This window comes from Juglans microcarpa x Juglans regia, chromosome 8D (genome assembly GCF_004785595.1).
Source record: "Juglans microcarpa x Juglans regia isolate MS1-56 chromosome 8D, Jm3101_v1.0, whole genome shotgun sequence".
NCBI lineage: Eukaryota > Viridiplantae > Streptophyta > Magnoliopsida > Fagales > Juglandaceae > Juglans > Juglans microcarpa x Juglans regia.
The window spans coordinates 30048218-30061635 of NC_054608.1; the positions used below are offsets into that span (position 1 = coordinate 30048218).

General features: G+C 31.8%; 1 protein-coding gene and 1 long non-coding RNA gene across 2 annotated transcripts; both read left to right on the forward strand.

The window, feature by feature from the left end:
- The first annotated feature begins 278 nt into the window (after window positions 1–278).
- LOC121242130 lies at window positions 279–3390 on the forward strand. The gene is made up of 3 exons (XR_005935895.1): window positions 279–554; window positions 1351–1455; window positions 3226–3390. It is a non-coding gene; the product is annotated as an uncharacterized LOC121242130 (long non-coding RNA).
- A 7094-nt stretch (window positions 3391–10484) lies between these two features.
- LOC121242410 lies at window positions 10485–12276 on the forward strand. Its single transcript, XM_041140274.1, has 3 exons — window positions 10485–10740; window positions 10813–11810; window positions 11917–12276. The coding sequence occupies exons 1-3, from the start codon at window positions 10485–10487 to the stop codon at window positions 12274–12276; spliced, it is 1614 nt and encodes a 537-aa protein (XP_040996208.1).
- Window positions 12277–13418: the final 1142 nt, after the last annotated feature.

Genomic DNA, 13418 nt, shown 5'->3' on the forward strand with positions numbered 1-13418 from the left:
AATCACGTGACAAGCAATGACTGACATAAAATGACATGTATTATTAGTGAAAGAGAAATCAAACAAGTATATATTCACAAGAAGTAATGACCGACATATTATTTAGGCGGGAAATGACTTTAAATACATATCACGTGACAAACAAGAAGTAATGGCTGACATAATGTTTGAGTGGGAAATGACTTTAACAAGTACAATTCATAAAAAGCATTTATAACATATTCAGGCATTAAGTATATCTTCTACATCCTTTTCCGTCTCTCTCTCTCTCACTCTCACTCGCATTCTTTTATTTCTTTTTTTCACTTTTATTCTTCTCTTTCTCTCATATATTTCTTGCTATCTGATATCTCTCTCGATTTCTATTAAATAATCTTCTCATCTCCCTCACTCTCGCTCACTCTTTCTTCTTTCTTTCTTTTTCTTACTTTTTTTCATCTTCCCGTCTCTATCTCTCTATCTACCTCCCGTAAGCCTACTCTCACTTCTCATATTTTTGGCCACATTTGCAATTTGCAGCTGTCTATATTTTTGTTTCCATCGTGGATCTGCAGGTAAATAAAGAGATATTTCCTACAGATCTAAGTTGATCTAGATTTTTTTAACATGTTTTATTTCTATTTTTTTTCTATAGATCTGAACAGCTTTAAAGATGTGAAAGATCAAGTGTTCTTATTATTTTCAGATCATAAGTGTTCTAAAGATCAAGTGGATTTTTTTAACTCGTTTTATTGATATATTTTCTATAGATCCGAACATCTTTAAAGCTGTTCAAGCTGTTCATATTTTCTATAGATCTATTTTCAGATCTTAGTGTTCTTATTATTTTTTTTTCTCTTGATCTTTATTTTTTTTTTCTCTTTCACTTATTTTTTTGTGCTTTACTATCGGGTTATTTTGTTTTTCATATATGTGGAGATTATTTTTTTTCGGTGTAGGCAAATGAAGAAACCCTTTACTTACAGATCTACTTGAAAGATTTTTTTTCTTCAGTAGATCTAAAAGATTTTTTTTTCCAACTTTTTTTGTTGTAATCTGAACAGATCTTCATATATTTGAAGAGATCTTGTTCAGATCTTAGTGTTATTTTTTTTCGCTTGATCTTTATTTTTTTTTCTTTCACTAATTTTGTTGTGCTTTCCTATAGGGTTATTTTGTTTTTCATATGTGGAGATTATTTTTTTTTTCGGTGTTAGAGAATGAAGAAACCATTTTCATTCCTTATATATTTGAGTAGATCTGAAAGAATTTTTTAACTTTTTTTTTGTTGTTGTTGTAATTGGTCACGTTGATGGGATTGGGTTCATTTTCTGAGTTGGGGTAGTCTAACGGACAATTGTGTTTGTGCAGAGGAGAGTGTGATCTCTTACACGCCTGATCAAGTTTTGGTTAGCAACGGGGCCAAGCAGAGTATTCATCAAGCCTTTGCTTGCAGTTTGTTCCCCCAGAGATGAGGTAAAGTACTACATTATTAGTTTTGTATTTAATTTTTTCCATTTTATACAATTTGCTATCTTATTTCTTGAATATACACTTTGGAACAAGATTGCCTTTTGGGAATCTTCACCTTTTTTTATACTTGTTTAGCCGTCACTTCATTTAGGTTAAATTACTGAAAAGCTATTTGAAAGTACGTTTAAACAAACCTGTTGAAATCTTAATTCTCCTAAATGTAAATAGCTTGACAATTTTGTAGTCTTAATTCCCCTAAATGTAGATAGCTTGACAATTATGTATTCTGTATTAAACAAGGAAATAACTTGTTTAAGCTGTTCTTTCCAGATCACGTTTATTGGATGCTGAATGGATGTTTTTTTTCTTCTCTCATGCCTAGCTGTTTATGGTGTTGGTTTCTATAGATTGGTTACTGTGTGGATTTTTTTCTTCTGTTAAGTGTTAGGTTTGAACCAAACCAGTTTGCTCTAAAGTATTTTTTTTTTTTTGTTTGTATTTTTGTAGTAATTTTTGTTTGATTTCTCACTATATATTGTAAATAAGGTTACCTCTTATAAATAAGATTATTACATAACCTCTTTTGTAGATATGGCTTTCAGAAGCATTTCTTTTATTTTTACTTGTCTGCCAATTTTTTTTGAAGTGCACTCACAGTTTCTTTTCGATTATGTATATTTAATATTGTGTTTGGTTTTTTGAACATAGTATAGTGTCTTTAAACACAAGACTAACGAAGCTAGAAACACAGTATCAAACAGAAAAATAATAAATTAAAAATAGAATAAAAATATACAACACATGATTTTTTGAAGGCTTTTCTTTATCTCTATTATTGTATATTCTGTTTGAATACAATAGTTTTCTCTAACAAAATATCAACAAAGCGAGAAAGAGAAAAACAATAAATGAAAAAGGGGAAAAATAAATACAAAATAAAAATATTATACACTTACAAAGATAAGAATCAGAAATGTCCAGCACTAAAAGTTTTCAATTAACAAGACTTGAAAACAAATCAGTAACCCAAAGAAAATACTAAGCATGGCAGTAACCAATGAACAAAAAACATGGAAGTAAAAAAATATTTACTCTAAATAACTAACAGAAAATATTACACTAAACAATCATGCACTTACAATGATCAAACACCAGAAAATTTTAGTTTTTGAAATCTGATGGTAAGAACACCTTAGAAGAAGCTGAAAAGAAATCATTAGTAGAAGAAATCATCAGTAAAAATCAGCAGTAAATATTAAAAATCAGTAAAAGGGAAAAATAGAGAATAAGAGAAGAGACGGTAAAGAAACTGAAAAGATGATCAGTACGTAAAAGAAAAAAATGGAGTATTAGAGAAGAAGTAAAAAATACAGGATTTTTCAGAAAATTACTTGTAGTGAGGAATAATATCTGGAACCAAACAAAGAACACTATGAAAATAGGAACTCTTCTAAAGATGAACACAACATCATCTTTTAAAGTATGTTCCCTCTCTTTCTAGGCGTCCTCTTTCCAGACCTCTTATCTATCACCCATATCACCCATCAGACTGCTGTAAAGTAAGTAAAAGCTGTAAAACCAATCAAATCAGACATCAAATCAAAGATAAAAAGAAAATCTTCCAAATCAGATAGGGAGAAAAAGTCTTGAAATGAAATATACATATGGATTTTTTGTTCGGCACATGTTTTTTTTACAGTTTTTTTTATTCACTCAGTTGTATTTTTTTAAATTAAAAATTTGACATATATTTTATTTTATTTTATTTTGTAGGGAAGCTCAATTTGGAGTATGAGACAAATATATTTGTCTTGGCAGAAGATTTTGACCGATTGTTTTACAATATTTTTTTAATGTTTCCTTCTTCTGTGGCGATTTTTTCTTTTTTATTATCATTTTTAATTATTTAAATATGTAAATCAATATAATTATCTATATTCATGTATTGATTCAACCTACTGGCACAATAATTTCTTTCTCCTACTGACACAAGCAATTTCTTTCTACTGACACAAGCGTGTAGAGATTTCTAATAAAATTAATTTTTTTCTCATAATTAAAATATATTCTGACACAAGTAATTTTCTGCATAATTAAAATGATATGCTGACTAAAGAAGATAATAAAAAAATTTATACCGGGAATATAAAATTACTGACATTTTATACTGATACAAGCATTTACTGACATAATTCATCATTTTTCATAATTAAAATAATATATATTGATACATCTATATATAAAAAGATATTAAAATAATAAAAAGACATTTACGGATACAAAATATAAAAAGTAGTATACGTGCTACACGGATGTTACACGAAAAAACAAGAAAAGTACTGTTTATTACTGTTCATTTGAGATAGGCTCTTATATAATAAAGATATATATATATATATATATATAAAAGACAAATTGTAGCAAATAATAACGTAAGCTAGCTTTGTCCGGTCGGTCAATTCGTCTACACATTTATGAAGTCATATGTGTTGTCCATTTTCTGCAGCTGCCTGTCGCCTCTGCCGTTCTGTTCTTAATAGTGAGGACAACTTAAAAAAATAAAGATTGATTATTCAAATGTAAATCTAACTCCAAATCAATATGACTTGTAGTTCATGTAGTTTTTGCTTGGAAGTTAGAAGTTGTTCTAGCTGGCAAATAAGAAAAAAAAGAAGTTGAATTTGTGTTTGAAGCAGAAATACTTTCCTTTAACATTAAATTTAAATCTCTTCATAGTATTAGCATTGGCTTCATCAAAATCATCTTTAAAATTTGATGAAAATTACATGTTTTTCATAAATTCAAAACCTCTTTATCCATAATCTCACAACTATTGGATTCATCAAAATATAATATAATATTATTTTTTAATAATAATATTTTTAATTTTCTTTTTCATATTTTACAATTACACTAACCATATGTATATTAATAATTTAATTTAATATTTAAATTATTGTTTCCCAATTAATTTTTTTTCTCAACCTAATTACCTAACAAACACATTTCACAAACTAATTTTCAAACCCAAATTAATAGTCTCCTGTATTTTATAATAAAATAATAGGATAGACTTATAAATAGTGAGTCCTCAAATATGAAGATGAAACTAAATTTCTTGTAGCTCAAAGCTTGAGTTTTGAGTTTTACTGAATCCAATGCCAGTGTCTTAACTCTTAATCCATTAAAATTTTAGACTTTTCTTCATTTTACCGAATCAGCTGCCAGTGCTCTCAGACTGCTTCATTTTGTTGCCATCCAGCTTGATTTAGCATGTAGAAATCTGCGGAAGCATCTTATGTACTGCAGAGTAAAACCTAAATGTGTTGAACATTAGTGATGACTTGTGTGATTTTCAATGGTATTTTTTTTAGGTAAAATTGTAATAGACAGATGTGTTTTTTTTAATGGTGTTGTATTAAATATTTAGAATGTATTTGATGTACTCCAGAAATATTACTCTGCACTTGTATTAATATATTTGCATATAGCTCTTAATTTAGAAAAAAAATAATTGCAAACAAAAATTGAAAACAAAAATATTATTAAATTTATAATATTTTATTATTATTTTGACTAATAGATGGATAAGTCAATGTGAGAATAAGTTTTGAGTTGAATAACCAAATGTAAAATCATGTCATATTATGCAAATTTTGCATTTCAATGTGCATAATCCAATGCTAATGCTTTAGGCCTCAATTGGAAACATCTCATTCCATTTTCTTTCTAAACATTAATACTCAAATATAAATATTTTTCAATTTTAAATTTTTTAAATTTTCATCAAATTATTAATCAATTATTATAACTTTCTCAAACTTCTAAACAAAATACAAAAAATAATTTAACTTTTTTAAATTCTAAAACAAAAATTATATCAACAAATTATATTATAACAATATTTTAACTTTATAATATTTTTATTAAACTTTTTCTCTCTTTTTTCTCAAAATTCAATAATAACTCAAACTATTTTAATTATTATTCACAAATTTCGCATCTCATTTTCCAAATGATACCTTAGTTCAAACATACAAAAGAAAATCTCACAGGGGAGCCCTAGTGGTCTTAGAGCTTGTTTGGACGCTTAGATATTCTCATATATTCTAAAAAATTCACATAATTTCCTTCTTAAGTATCATTCAAATACAAAATATTTTTTAATTTCAAATTTTTAACTTTTTCATTTAATCATTACCTAACTATTATCTAAATACAAAACTCAATACAATTTTCCTAAACTTCCGAATAAAAAATAAAAAATAATATAATTTTTTTAAATTTCAAAACAAAAATTATATTCAAATAATATTTTAAATTTATAATATTTTTGTTCAATTTCTTCTCTCTAATCTTTTTCTAAAATCCAATAAAATCTTTTAATTCAAACCATTTCACCACTATTAATAGAATTCTAAAATATTTTAAATGTCCAAACGGGCCCTGAGAGTGAGTAGAAAATTTCAGCTTGTTAAGCGTATGTACATTTTTAATATTATATAGTCGAAAATTTATTCTTAAGTATCCATACCAATAAAAGAAATCAAACTTACAAAATAAAAACTAACGGGAAACGTGTTGTATTTTAAGTGATTTTTTATTTAAATATTTAAATTATTAAGTGATTTCAAATTTAACATTGTTTAAATTAATAATGAATAATGCTAACTATTCGATCTTCATATTAAATTTTGTCAATCTCAATCACATATATTGATATGACACATTTATAAGGTCCCTTTTGGATAATAAGAGTGTTTCATCTCATATCATCTCATCGTTGCAACTTTTTCAAATTCTCACACAAAATATAATAAATAATTCAATTTTTTTCAAATTTCAAAACAATAATAATATTAAAAAATAATATTCTAACAATATTTTATTCAATTTTTAACTTTCATTTAAAACCATCTCATATCATCTGACCACTATCCAAACCGCTCCTTAAAATGGATTCACATATCAACAGTGCAATTGGAAAGACACTAAAAATTGAGTGATATTAACATCATGTATGATTAGGAATGACAAATATTAAACAAAGAGGACCATTTCTCTTAATTATAACCAATTGTCATTGAAACTTATACATGCAAAACATGACTAATTCATAGAATAATTTCCTAGCATCCTACCATATATATAGTACTTGTGTGGAGTTGTGTGTGCTTATAATCAAAGTTGTAGATCCCCGGCCAGCAAGGTACCACAAAGTCGACCGACAGGCGAAGCCAAATTGCGCTCTTGAAACATGCACAAAGGACAGACAAAGTACGTAAATATATGAACTTAATTAGTAAGCTCTTGTGACAAACATTTATAATAGAGATAATTGAATGCATATATATTTGATGAATATACGCAATGTGGAGCTAGACAAATTCATTAATTACCACAATAATTTGGAACCGCTGGATATAGAAATTAATGGCTTTAATTAGCTGCAATATTTATGTAATTTGTCCCACAGTACTCATTTTTGGGTAAGTTTTAATTCCAAACTCATCCGTCATGATTTATAGCTTAGCAGGATTTTTTTAGTTCATGTGGGTGTGGCTGGATTTATTCATGAGAAATATTCTAAACATAAAGGGATTACACAAAAGGAAGTATTCCTAGCCGTCTCCCCTTCCTCTCTCTCTCTCTCTCTCTCTTAAAAAACCAAGGGGCGCTCCAAATATGATTTTCACCGGAGGAGGAAGAGATCTCGGTTTCCTCCTCCTTCTCCCTCTCATTCCCCTCCTTCCTCTATCTACCCACCTTATCTATCAACGTAGTTCTTTCTGCTTAGTTTTATTTTGGTTCCTTCAAGACCGAACAAGACAAATATGTAGCTTTCCAACAACTATTGAGAGACACGTGCGGCACAAGTGCAGACTCTCAAGCCACAAATCATTCGGAGAAAAGTGACAGTTTTGCAAAAATCATCGCGAGTGGTCCTCATGCACCACCTCTTCTGGTAGCTCTTCTCGCCACACATGTCAAATCACCAGACTCGCCACCACCAGATCTTTTAGATCTGACCTTTGTGGTTGAAAAGAGACAAGCGCGTTGCCTTCATGTGCCGTCACAATTCCGAATTCTACCGAAATTGGCCCATACTGTAATTCATCTTTTTTCGCAATATCTTACTGCTTTCTTTTTTATTTTCTTATTGTTAATTAAAAAAAAAAGAGTTCATCTCTCAGAATTTTGTTTGTAGAGGTTGAGTCATCTCCTTCTATGAAGGGTGAGGTTGGGCTGTCTTTTGGACATTTGTCTATAGAGAGTATGAGCAGTAGTGAAGACTAGACCAGTCACAAAAGTAAATAGTGTATTGGTAGAACTCCAAATGCATTATTTTAGTTTATGATGTCATGTTTGATATGAGGACATCCCAGAATGTATCCGCTCATGAATGTAAGTTTCTTGACGAATGAACGATGATAGTTTCCCTTAAAAAAACAGATATTACTTTTATGTAATCCCTTTGTGGCTATAGCGGGCCGCCCGCTAGCACAAATTTGTTGCTCTTTTTTTATCATTTTCTTTTAAATATTTTTTACATCTTAATCATTAAAAAAAATACAATTTTACAAATAGCCATTTTCTTATTAATTACTAAATAAAATAAAAAGATATTAAAATAGTCGAGCGATAACTTTGAGCGGTAACAATGAGGAGGCCAAGTAGTATTTTCCTTTATTTATTTAGTTCATCAAGTCTTTCGGGATACATGATTACTACTCAATCGAACTTTCTTTCTTTAGATTTGGAGGTTAAAAAAAACCCAAAAAATTAAGGTAGATTCACTGTATTGTACTTAATTCTCAATATCATCGAGTGCGACAAGTGGGTTAAGAAAACTTTTATATAGAAACTTTACACCATGCGACCTCTACTTAATCAATATGTGATTTATTATTGTTGTCCTTCTATCTTAATGTTTAAGTATATATATGTGTGTACGTAAATAGAATGAAAAAAATGACAAATCTCATATTGGTTAATTGAAATTATGTAGCGTAAGACTTTCTTATAATATTTCTCGTGGGCTGATATGATGAATCCTAAAAAATGTGTGTATGATATTGTATTAAGATATAAAATAAATAATAAAATATACTTTAAACTTTTGGCGCCAGCCCCTCCAATAACAAATCAAAATGATAATTAGAGAACTATATATATGTAGGGCTGAGCAAAAATCTGACAATCCGACTCCGTACCGGCTCCGCTCTGACTCCGACTTGTCGGAGTCGGAGTCGGAGGTTTTTTCCTCTTGGAAGTCGGAGTCGGAGTCATTGATGAACCGACTCCAGCTCCTCTCCGATCCGACTCCGACTCCACCTCCGCCTCCGCCTCCGACGTGGCCCTCCGACTCCGATTTTATACATAATTTATAAAAAAAAATGTGTTTTTCTATATATTAATTGTTTAAATTTTATACAACTATATCTGATATAGTTAGTTAAACTCAATAATATACTAGTTAAATAATATATTTATACTATAATATATAGACTAAATTGACTAATAATAGTTTAGTATATGACTATATGTAAATATCATACTATTACAAATTTACAATATTACTACCATGTAACACTAAATTACTAATGTATAAATATAATAGCATGTAATACTAATGTATATATAATATACTATAAATACTAAGATGCATAATAACATCAACATGTAATATTGTAATACTAATGGATAAACACTAATCTATAAATTTATAATAACATATAATACTAATGTATAATAACTAAAGTATTATTCATATAAATTACTAACAGTATTAATTACTACATATAAATTAGTAAACCACTTTAAGCCTATATATAAATTACTATATAAATCACTATAGTATTAATTACTAATACTATATTACTATATGATACTATTAACTATAGTGATATACTAGTATTAGACATTAGTGTACTAATACAATCAGTGATATAGTTAGTATAATATTTATACTAATACCATTATATAGTTATACTAAATTAAAATCACTATAGCAAAAGTTTAATCAAAAGTTAGTATGTTACTTGTTTTATTTAGTTGTATTTTTTGTTATAATCAAAAGTTTAATTAGTTTAGATTATAATGTTGAGAAAATTGAAATTTGAAAACCCACAATTTTTTTTTTTTAAAAAGTGGGTTAAATATGAAGTTAAAAAAGACAAAAAATAAAAAATAAAAAAATCCGACTCTGCTCCGACAAGTCGAAGTCGGAGTCGGAGCGGATTCTGTAGGTCTCGAAGTCGGAGGTCAGATTCGACCTCAGACAAAGTCAGAGTCGTAGTTAGAGGTTGGGCCCTCCGACTCCGAAACGGTCGGTGCTCAGCCCTATATATATGAGATTGTGTAATTTATAGCTAGTATATATATTGATCAACTTCTTTAATTGTTCTGTATATATATATAAATATATATATAACTGTTCCAAACCATTTCCAATGTGTTCAGAATCTAAATATATTAGGCGCTTTCGGTGCCAATGCAAAATATATACAGTTACTGAATTTGCTTATCTTCTCGTTCCTGTATGCATGCTTTTTTTATCGTGATCTTCTGTTTCCGCTTTCCAAAAGAAACTTTTGTAGGTATAATATCTGTTAAAGAAAAAAGGTAATTTAAAGAAAAGATTATATGATCTATATATAATATGAAATATATATAAAAATTTGAAGAGTGAAAATAGAGCTTTTCAGAATCTATTGAATTCACAGCTGCTCTCAATGCACACGGTTCCACCAGATAAAAAGGCAGAGCAATAACATTACGCATTGTACATTCTGTTAGGATTGTTAGCATGATTTGTTATTATATTCATTATTTAGCTTATTCGGTAATCTATATATAGCAGCACACGTGCATGTAAACTTACCTTTTGGAATATACAATTCTGTTATTCTCGATTACCCTCTGGTTCATCTTCTTCCCGAAGTCACTGTTAATATGGTATCAAGAGCCTGACACCCCCAACCTCTGATACAGATTCAGATTCAGAAACATCCGCAAGCACAAATTCAAGTATGTCAAACACAGACTCAAATATGCAAACCAATCCCACCACCAACCCTCATCACCCGGCCAGTCCTTATTTCATCCAACCAGGCGAAGGAGCTTCCTCTCCTCTTGTTCCCGATCTCCTCAACACTGAAAACTATGTTACTTGGGCCAGAACCATGCGGCGAGCTCTAAACATCAAAAACAAACTTGGATTCATCGACGGCACAATTGTCAAGCCTACAAGCAACTCTGATCCCCTCTATGCCCCATGGGAACGATGTAACAATATGATAATCGCTTAGATCCAGCACTCTGTTGGTTCAGAACATCGATCAAGCATTGCTCATGCAGACACAGCTACACACGTTTGGAATGACCTCCGTGAGAGGTTCTCCATCCAAAATGCTCCACGCATCTTCCAACTATCCAAATCCATCTCTTCTCTCACACAGGAGGATGATTTTGTAAGCCAGTATTACAACAAACTCAAGTGTTTTTGGGATGAATTGGAAATCTATGAGCCCATGCCAATATGTACGTGCGGTTCTGTGAAGACGCTACTGGAATACACACACAAGAACAAAGTCATGCAGTTTCTCATGGGTCTCAACGACTCATTTGATTCAATCCGAGCTCAAATACTACTCCACGATCCACTTCCCACATTAAATCGAGTTCTCTCAATTGTTCAACAGGAGGAACGACGTCGGCAGCTTCACTCCCCCTCAACACCACTTGCTATGGTTACTAGAGGACCAGACCATCGCACCACAACGTCGTCTCGCAAGGATCGACTATTTTGTTCCTATTGTAACATTCCTGGACATTCTTTGGAACGTTGTTTCAAAGCCAACCCCAATCTCCCCGTGTGCTCCCACTGCCGCATACCAGGGCATATCAAAGAGAAATGTTACAAATTCAATGGCTTTCCTCCTGGCCATAAAAATAACTCTAAATCTAAATCCTATGCTAATCAGTCTACTCTTGAACAGGAGCAAATCAACAATGGACCGCTTATCACTCAGGAGCAGTATAGCCAACTACTTGCTTTGCTTCACCCTCATCCAACTCCTATCATTGCCCCTGCAGCCAATATTGCTAGCACCTCTAATCTTCCCATGTCTGGTAACTCATACTGCAACTCAGCTCACTCACAGCACACGGTCACAACCATCGACACCCCTTGGATCATTGATACAGGAGCCACAGATCACATGATCTGTAGCTCCGCTCTTTTTTCTCACAATATTACTCCTATTTCACACACTGTCAAACTTCCAAATGGATCCACAACACAAGCTACACATATTGGTGATGTTCGGCTTAATGCATGTTTGATTCTTAGAAATGTTTTGTGTGTCCCTGCCTTCTCCTTTAATCTAATTTCGGCAAAATCATTAGCAACTCAATCTCATTGTTGTCTAATTTTTTTTTTCGAATCTATGTTATATCCAGGACCTTTCATCTTGGACGACGATTGGACTAGGGACGGTGACTAATGGCTTATACCACCTGCAGATTTCAAGACCACACCTGACAGCTTTATCTTCCTTTTTTAATGCTTTTCCTTCTAGCTCTGTGAACAATTCCAATGCTTACAAATTTGATGATTTTACTTTGTGGCACTACCGATTTGGACATAGTTCCATGACCAAACATATTTTGAAAGATATTCTCAAAGACAGTTCTAAAGCTACGGCATCTTCTCAAAATCCTTGTGATATCTGTCCCATTGCAAAACTACATCGATTGCCATTTCCTACATCTGAACTTACGGCTAACAAACCATATGATTTAATATCAGTAGACATCTAGGGGCCCAATCAAACTCAAGCTTACAATGGTGCAAAATATTTCCTCACAATAGTAGACCAATTCACCAGATGTACATGGCTTTATTTACTGTCATCCAAATCAGAAGCTCGACAATCACTTCAAAATTTCTTTTCCCTGGTTGCAACTCAATTTGACACCCAAATAAAAATCATTCGATCTGACAATGGTGCCGAATTCAACATGCCATCCTTTTATCAATCTAAGGGTACCTTACATCAGCTCACTTGCGTAGCTACACCCCAACAAAATGCCTTGGCTGAACGCAAGCATCAGCATATACTCAACGTTGCCAGAGCATTAAAATTTCAGTCAGGATTATCATTGCAATACTAGACAGACTTCATCACCACTGATGTGTACATAATCAACAGAACTCCCACCCCCATTCTTCACTACAAAACTCCTTTCGAACTCCTTTTTAACAAAAAACCATCATATACTCATTTCAAAGTCTTTGGTTGTCTATGCTACGCCTCCACAATTTCTTCTTCTCGCACCAAATTTGCCCCGCGAGCTTGGAAATGCCTCTTCCTTGGCTACCCTTATGTAGTCAAAGGATACAAACTACTCGACCTCCAAACCAAACAAATTTTCCTCTCACGAGATGTCGTGTTTCATGAAGCCATTTTTCCTCTAAAACAACCCATTAACACATCTCTTTCAGACACTTCCATGCACTCACTTCCAAACCCTCCCATCAACACCACACTTGTACAACCTTACCTCGACATGCCTCACGAATCTAGTCCAACCATCTCAAACATACCTTCATCGCCCATTTATCCAACATTTGACTCATTCCAATTAGATACCACTATCAATCCACCTCCATCCCTTCCAAGACGATCCACCAGAACTCGCAAAGCTCCAGCTACCTCAAAGACTTCCATTGTAATCAAGCCATTACCACCAACTCACTCCAATCGGCATCGAGGCAGAAAGGCAGTGGAGCTTCTCATCTCCCAGATAAAAAGGTACATTTCCCTCTCTCTTCTGTCATTTCATATCAGTCACTCTCACCATGTTTTAAAGCCTTCACCACATCCATCTCTACCCACACTGAACCCACTTCATATACTCAAGCCATCAAATACCTTCTATGGCATGAAGCAATGCAACAA